The following is an 8,412-nucleotide window of genomic DNA, read 5'->3' on the forward strand; positions in this document are numbered from 1 at the left end:
GATGTTCATATATCATTAGTCATTTTATAAATATCATTTCTCTTACTATTAATCGCACCCCTCTTATCTCCGTTCCTTTTTAATTGTCACTTTTTGACATTTTACACAAACCAAGACAATCAATAATTGTTACTACTTTTGATGCAATAAGTTATACTTTTACTATAATGACCTTATTCATTTAACATCTCATTTGATATATTTCTCTCTCCGCAATAAATAACCAAGGATAATATTGGTAAAACAACATTTAATGTTGCATTGAACTTTGAAAGTGACAGTTAAATAGGAACAAAAAATTTCTCCAAAAGAGACACTTAAAAAGGAACGGAGGGAGTAATTGTTAGTATCCTTTCCCTTCACTTACCTTACCCACCAACCCCTTCTCACCCCGTCTGTCGTGTTCATTCCATTCATTCATTCATCTTCTCTCACCAACCCCTGACTCTCTCCTTCCTTCCTTCCTCTACATAACCCCTCAACGAATTTTCTAGATTTGGGTGCTTGGTGGTGATGGCATTTTCAGTTTGCAAAACAATTCCATTCACTTCTTCTTCTTCATCTTCTTTCTACAAAGAAATCTCAATTGAACCATCATCAATATGGTTTACAAGAAAGACGAGAAGTATTGGTGTCATCAAGTGTTCTATTGAACGCAGTAGCAGCAGCAGCAGCAGCAGTGATGGAAAGAAAGGAGGAGGTGTAGGAGGAGTAGTATCGAATTCAAATTATGTTGTACCTTTGGACGATTCATTTTCATTCTCAAATTCATCTTCCACCATTACTCGTCCTTTAGCTGAGATTCTTAGAGACCTTAATAAGCGAATCCCTGATACTCTCGTTAAACCTCCCACCGATCCTAATTCCTCCGCTTCTTCTTCCACCTTCATCCCCTGGTCAGTACTTTCTTCATTACTTTCTATTATTATTTATATTGTCTCTGTAAGCACCGACATTTCTGATCGGAGACTATGCTTGATATCTCACAACTAAACAACATATTCATGTGATTAAGTTCAATTATGGCTCCCTTTGATTGGCTTATTTTCGAGGTTATGTAAAAGAGCTTGGTTATGCAAATAAATACGCTTTTCTGTGTCTTGTATTGTCTGTGTCAGTACTTCGTAGATCATTATTATTTTTTATGATCTAATTTTACTTTCAATTTATCTGCTTGTTCTTTGATAGGTATCATGCTAATAGGATGTTAAGCTTCTATGCTCCAGGTGCGTGTTTGCAAATTGCAAAGTGTTTTTGAATTTAGATAGTTTTGAATTTGAAATATGTTTTTGTAGGATGGTGTGGAGAGATACGTGATGTTATTTTCTCTGATAATGGAACTGTAACTGTTGTATACCGTCTTACTGTACGCGGATCTGATGGAGAGGTACCTACCCTCATCTAATCTATCATGTTTATTCATTCATATTTGCCATCTCTATTGTTGTTGTTCTGTCCTTTTTGCTTCTAAAACACATTATGTGGATATTGAACTTAGAATATTGTTATCATGTTAAATAAACTCGCATTGGCTCAACTCATTGCTGGAGGATAATGTTTTGAACAACCCATTATTATCATTTAAATCTGATGTTCTTATCAGATTCAATATGATCTAGGTGGACATGTTATGCTTCTGAGTGATATTGTATCAGCTTTTATGCCATTATTCTTAGAATTTTGGTTGAGCATAACTCAACCTTACCAAACTGGTTTGTAAGTTGAGGGCTGCCCTAACTTTATAAACATTATATAGGCCAACTAAATCCACCACTTCACACCCAACACAATGAAGGTGTTGGAGGCTGCAATGAAGGCAACCCAAATGCCACAGTTAGGCGGCTAGGGACGGGCCGCAATGAAGGCGGAATTTCCAACAATTATATATGCTAGTAATCTGATCAAAAGTTTATTATGTCTGTACTTGTACTCAAAATCTAAATTCAGAGTCAGATTGATTAAGTTTGATAGTGCACTCACCCTAACTTTCTACTATTCCATTCATTCATATTTGCTACCTCTATTGTTGTTGTTCTCTCCTTTTTTCTTCTGAACCACATTACCTGCATATTGGACTTTGAATATCGTTATTATGTTAAATATACTTGCATTGGCTCAACTTGTCGCTGGAGGATGTGTAATCTTATGAACAACCCATCGTTCTGATTTGAAATTTCTGTTCTCGTTAGATTTAATATGATCTAGGCGGGTATATTATGCTTCTGAGTGATATTGTATCGGCTTCTATGCCATTATATATGCTAGCAATCTTGTCAAAAGTTTGTTATGTCTGTTATTGGACCCTACATTTAAATTCGGAGTCAGATTTAAGTCTGATGATGCACTACCATCTACACTATTTAATCCCAAAACCTCAAATATCAACTATGTAGATGTTTGATTCTAAGTCAATATTGTAATCTATATATCAACTCTTTCAAAGCATGTGTGAAAGAATGTGGCCCGTGTGAAATCGCTAATAATCTACTAATTGATATTATAAAATGAACTATGTGAAATCTTCCTTCTAACTTCTAATGCATTCATTCATACTCCCTCCGGTTACATTTATAAGCAAAAAACAACTTTTTAGGTACATTCAATAATTAATGTATCTAACCCATAAACGTGGCCGGATACATTAATTATTCAATGTACCTAAAAAGTCAATTTTTGCTTATAAATGTGACCGGAGGGAGTACTTGCCACCTCTATTCTTCTGTTTTTTTCCTTCTAAAATACATTCTGTGCAAATTGGACTTTGAACATTATTATGATTTTAAACTTGCATTGCACTTTCTGAACTTATTGGAATTGGAGGATATGTAATCTTCTTAACGAACCGTTATTATGATTGAGTAATGATATTTGTACAACTATTTTGTGACAACTTTTGGGACAGCCTTATTTTTCTCTCTTCTTATTGGTCCAAAACAATAGATAGAAATAGGAAGAGAGAGTAAGAACACAATGTGAGTGTGAGAGAGAAAGTTGTCACAAAATAGTTGTACAAATACCATTTCTCATTATGATTTAAAGCTTTTGTTCTTACTACGTGAATAGAATATAATTTGCCAAAGGCTCAAAAGGATCTAGGTGGGCTGTCATGCTTCTCATATTGTATGACCTTTTATATGTGCCACTAATCTTATCAAAAACATTTTCTGTGCCCTGAATTTAAATCCAGAGTCAGGTTGATTTTAGTCTAATAGTGCATTACCTTCTACACTACTCAAGCCGAAAAATGACAGAACTTTTCACCTATGTTTGATTCTAAGTGGATATTTAATTTATATATCAACTCTATTACTTGTTGAAATTACAAAATGAACTTTGAATATTGTTATCATGTTAAATAAACTTGCATTGGCTCAACTTATTGGTAGATATGTAATCTTCTAAACAACCCCTCATTCTGATTTAAAGCTTCTATTATTATTAGATTCAATATGATCTAGACGTGCATGTTATGTTTTTGACTGATATTGTATCAACTTTTATGCCATTTATATAATGCCACTAACCTTATCAAAAGTTTGTCATGTGATGTCTATACTTGCAGTACCCTTAATCTAAAATCAGAGTCAGATTATTAAGTCTGACAGTGCACTGCCTTCTAACACTATTCAAGGCCAAAACTCTCTTAAATTATCAACAATTTTTTAGTCCCTCGTGTTGTTGTAGTGTAGTGGTTACCACTACTAGGACTTGAGTGTCGGTTCGAACCCACAGCACCCCACCCCCTGCCACTAGGCCAATAGCAAAAAAATAATAAAATGAAAAATGAACGTGGCCGCAAAATCACTGGTACTCTACTCCTTGAAATTATAGATGAATTAAAGGGCAGCGTCCTATTTTACTTCTAATGCATTCATTCATATTTGCCACCTCTATTCTCCTTCTGTCCTTTTTCTCTCTAACCACATTTTGTGCAAATTAGCCTTTGAACATTATTACATTGAATTGAATATAATTTGGAAAATGTCCAATATGATTTTGGTAGGCTGTCATGCTTCTTATGTTGTATCACCTTTTATATATGCCACTAATCGTGTCAGAAGCTTGTCATGTCTATATTTGCACCTTAAATCTAAATCCAGAGTAATATTGATTTAAGTTTAATAGCGCATTACCTTTTGCACTATTCAAGCCAAAAATCCACGGAATTTATCACCTATGTTTGATTCTAAGTGCATACTTATTATATATATGAGCTCTTTAAAACATATCTGAGAACGAATGCAAAGGCACTAGTACTATACTAGTTGAAATTACAAAATGAAATATAGAACAACTATCTAATTCTAAATGTCCAAAATGACTAACTTTCTTTGTTGATGGCAGGCCTATCGTGAGTCAACCGGCACAATATCAACTACTGATGGCTCCATTAGTGATCCAGTTTCAGCAGCGGAGGAAAATGCTTTCTGTAAAGCATGTGCGCGGTTTGGTCTTGGTTTGTATTTGTATCATGATGATCAAACAACCAGTATGTAAGAACCGATATTTTGTTTTGTTTGCTGTGTCTAAACTGATATAAATAGAAGTGGGCAAAAGGCGGCGGTTAGACTCTGGTCAAGTAATGTTATGGAAAACTAGAAGCCATATCTTTGTTTTGTATGAATCCAAATGCTTATTTGAAAGCATGTTACTCTTTTGGCTTTATGTTTCCAAAGTTAGAGTAGCATAAACCTTAAATTGATGTGAAAATGAATAATTTCATTTGCTTTTTGTAGTGTAAAGGGAATACCCTTTTTACCATAAAGACTACTACAAGGTGTTGTTTATATGTTTTGAATCTGAGTATGAAATATTTGTGAATTTGTTTAGGTAGATGGTATACCAAAACTCTTAATTTATGTATTAATTTTTTTGATAATCAAGAATATGGTTAAATTGTTATCATATACGGAGGAAGATTTTTTTAAAAAATGGCTTTTGCAAAATACATAATCTCACAACAAAAATAAAAAACTCTACCTTAGGTTTTGTTTTTTGTGAAAACATTTTCTATTTTATTATTTTTTCTAAAGTTTGAGTTAATTTAAATGTTAACAAAAAGATAATAGACTTGCTCTCAAAAAAAGATAATAGACTTTTAAGCGAACAATTGTTAATTTTATTTTTTTACAATGAAAACTCAAAAAGAGCTGCTTTTATTATTTTTAGAAATGTGTCATCTCTTGATGTTTTGTTCATTAGAACAAATAATTTCAAGAGTCGTACATTGGAGTTTGAACCCTAATCGCTAGATATCAATGTTGTACTTATGCGCCTATTCAATCTTATTTAAATTAGCATATATTTTAGAAAATGTAAATAGAAATAAATTTCTTTCTTTTTTTTTTTAAAGAAGAAATAAATTTCTTTCTATGAACATAACCTATCGAATCATTCATCTCCAAATTCAATTGGGAGTTATATTCATCTCCCAAACTTTAAAAGTACTAGTACGAAGTTTATCACTGGAATACTCTTTTTCTTAGTTTTCACCAATGCTTTAGCAATAAAATTTAGAAGGCAAGGAGGTAGAATTAACACGTACTATTTTCTCTTTTCTCTCTTATAATGTCAATATTTATTTCATTATACGACACAGTCACAGATTGTTGAAGTGGTGGTTGTGGTCCCTATTAAGCATATAAACTTTAAATGTATGAATGAAGGGACAATAGAGAAAGATAATGTTAATTTGTGGCTCAAGTTTATTGCCACACTATGGATCCTCCATGCCATTCCTACATGTTGGAGGTTTTCAAAGTGAGAGGAATTGGCACAGCAAGAACAACAATTCAAGTAGAAGAAGCATCATCATCACTTGTAAATCCCTGCAGAGTGAGAGTAATGTCAAAAGAGTATGCAACAAATACAGTGTTACACTTGCTACCTTTCTCACAACTGCTGTGGTAATAGCATCAATTGCAACAGTTGATGCAGCAACATATGATGAACAAGAAGAGACTTTATCAAACATACCTCAAACTCTATCAGGTGAGTGCAAAACAGCTCAAGATTGCAAGAAACCTAAAATACAGAAACCAAAGTCAAGGAAAGCAGAATCATGCACAGGTAAGTGTGTCACTACTTGCATCAGAGGTGGTGATGGCTCTCCTGGTGAAGGCCCTCTTAACATCATAGGACCACTCGTTGTTTTCAAACAAGGTTTTCGATCTCGTCATTACTGGTAAATATTTGCCTTAACTTTTTGCTATAATTTATTTTTAATTTGCTTTTGATAAAGAATCGATATAGTACATGAATTTGTTGACATACTATTGACTCAAAGTGCATACATCAATTTATTTTGAAGTTCCAACTGGCAACTAGATAGACATCATAGAGGACAATTAAACTGAATACACAAAAGTAGATTTCCTACCAGCCTTCACCAACAAACCATCCCCAAGACACCATTTTAATTTGAGAGATCGTCAAATTGCAATTCGCAACCCCTTCTTGAAAAATAACTTTGTGGCCAACCAAAGACACCAAACCACGGCCACCCAAAAAAGAAAGCCGGTTCTCTTCAAACGCTTATGTAAGACCGAGTTTGCATGCAAGAAGAGATGTTGAACACCTTCATGGTTTACACCTTTTGAATATCCGTCCAATTATGGCAGGCCATGCATTATAAGAGAAAGGACAAGAGAAGAAGAGATGGTTACTAGACTCAATATCACTTGAGCTACAAACATAAGACATATCATGAAAGGTAGGCATTACCCCCTCTGCTAGCGAAAGCCTCTTTAGTTGCTAGTCTTCCTTGATGTAATCTCGAAACCAAAACCTTGGCCTTATACAGAACATCAATCTTTCATAACTTTTCCAAAGCCTTTGTCAAAATTGATCACTAGATTGAACATTTATAAGTGAAACCAAGTGTTTATAACAAGAAATGACTTAGAATTCCCCAACATTGTTCAACACCGGCAACATTAACTTTCAATTCATTATTGACAACTTCTTCTTCTCATGCAAATAACGACCTCCTCCACCACCAACTCCATACCAAATGACCATCAACACCCATATCCGCCGTGCTGGCCTCTTTAACAACAGTATCTGAAAACAATCTAAGAAAGACATCCTCAAGAGGAAACCAACCAACCCACAGATCATGCCAAAATGAAATACTTTTTCCATCTCCCAATTTTCTTCTAACCACATCACGAAACCACTAATAAATAGTCCTCTCACACTAGTTTTCACCTAGTCTCTCCACCACAAAGAACTCCTACTTCCCAGCTCAAATTCATATTTAAATGGTGTCTCTATCTTGAAGGCACCCCAAATCCACTTTGATACAGAGTTATATATCAGCCAACAAAATTAAAACTCACTACTTCATGCGAGCTATTTTTGCCCCCTTATCGTTTTCTTTAAAACTGCACCCTTTGAATTCATCAATCTGAACATAAACAAACAAAAAAATCATTTTTTTTTTCACGTCCAGATTAATGAATTAAAAAAAGGGTGCAGCAAAGTTGCTTATCTACTAAGTGAAAGGTCTTTTGGCCTACGTTAGAAGAAAAAGATATACACAGTCATAGATGATAAATTAGTGTAGCAAAGTTGCTTATTTTGATTCTTTGGATTCGAATTCAAACTTAGAATATGAATTGCTTATTTTTTGGATTATTGTATAACTATTTACCTACAGGAGATTAAGTCTCAAAATTACCAAAAAAAATGCACCAAGTTATTATCTTTCAATTGATGCTCACCTTATGTAATTTTTTGTGCAGTTTGGTGGAATGTTCAGATATCTGTAATTTGATAAGCAGTGCTGACAACGTGCCTTGAGTTTATACTGCTATTGATATTATTAACTTTAGGGAAGCAGTCGACATTAATAAACCTTTGTAATGTTTATGTGAGCACTTCTTTCATTTTCTACATACTGTGATTCTTTTACAAAAATATTTTATTTTAATTTTATTCTTTCAAATTTCGGTTAGTATGTCTAGTTCTATGTTTAAATATTATTATCCAACTTGATAGTTAGTTGAAGTACCTGCCAATAACTTTTATTGCGGTCGTGAGCTTAAGTCAGTTGGTAAGGACAATGAATAATATATGCAAGGTCCGGGTTTCAAACCCCGGGCACCACAAAAAAAAAAAACTCTTATTGCGATTCTTGTAAGAGATGCGATTGATTTTTCTTCAAGCAATTACGTGCTAAAAAATAAATTGGTTCTTTTTTTTTTTTTTTGTCAAATAGTCTAGTGGTGTTGGAACACTAGTTAATTCTAGTGAAGAAAATTGGAAAGAAAAACACTATGAAAAAAACTAGTGTGTGGGTGTGACTTAAAAATGTCTCACATTGAACGGTCACCCCAACTAGTAAGTGTTTATATATGGGAAAAGTGACCTCCAAGGGTGTGCCCTTGGGGTACCCAATTTTGTGAACGG

General features: G+C 34.0%; 2 protein-coding genes across 2 annotated transcripts; both read left to right on the top strand.

The window, feature by feature from the left end:
* The first annotated feature begins 400 nt into the window (after nt 1–400).
* On the top strand, nt 401–4,829 carry RAD52-2 (cobalt ion-binding protein). Its single transcript, XM_085717868.1, has 4 exons — nt 401–896; nt 1,189–1,226; nt 1,296–1,387; nt 4,345–4,829. The coding sequence occupies exons 1-4, from the start codon at nt 514–516 to the stop codon at nt 4,495–4,497; spliced, it is 666 nt and encodes a 221-aa protein (XP_085573994.1). The 5' UTR covers nt 401–513; the 3' UTR covers nt 4,498–4,829.
* An 841-nt stretch (nt 4,830–5,670) lies between these two features.
* LOC146911796 (uncharacterized) lies at nt 5,671–7,948 on the top strand. Its single transcript, XM_085717869.1, has 2 exons — nt 5,671–6,184; nt 7,746–7,948. The coding sequence occupies exons 1-2, from the start codon at nt 5,685–5,687 to the stop codon at nt 7,801–7,803; spliced, it is 558 nt and encodes a 185-aa protein (XP_085573995.1). The 5' UTR covers nt 5,671–5,684; the 3' UTR covers nt 7,804–7,948.
* Nucleotides 7,949–8,412: the final 464 nt, after the last annotated feature.

Source organism: Medicago sativa, chromosome 6, assembly GCF_051527215.1.
Source record: "Medicago sativa cultivar Bolivia chromosome 6, Bolivia_mono, whole genome shotgun sequence".
In the NCBI taxonomy this organism is placed as follows: domain Eukaryota; kingdom Viridiplantae; phylum Streptophyta; class Magnoliopsida; order Fabales; family Fabaceae; genus Medicago; species Medicago sativa.

Bases quoted from the DNA above. Each gene is read 5' to 3' on its own strand.
- RAD52-2 (XM_085717868.1), top strand. From the start codon at position 514: ATGGCATTTTCAGTTTGCAAAACAATTCCATTCACTTCTTCTTCTTCA. The intron at 897-1,188 runs GTCAGTACTTTC...GTTCTTTGATAG, and splicing joins TCTTCCACCTTCATCCCCTG to GTATCATGCTAATAGGATGT. The intron at 1,227-1,295 runs GTGCGTGTTTGC...ATGTTTTTGTAG, and splicing joins GTTAAGCTTCTATGCTCCAG to GATGGTGTGGAGAGATACGT.
- LOC146911796 (XM_085717869.1), top strand. From the start codon at position 5,685: ATGTTAATTTGTGGCTCAAGTTTATTGCCACACTATGGATCCTCCATG. The intron at 6,185-7,745 runs GTAAATATTTGC...TTTTTTGTGCAG, and splicing joins TTTCGATCTCGTCATTACTG to TTTGGTGGAATGTTCAGATA.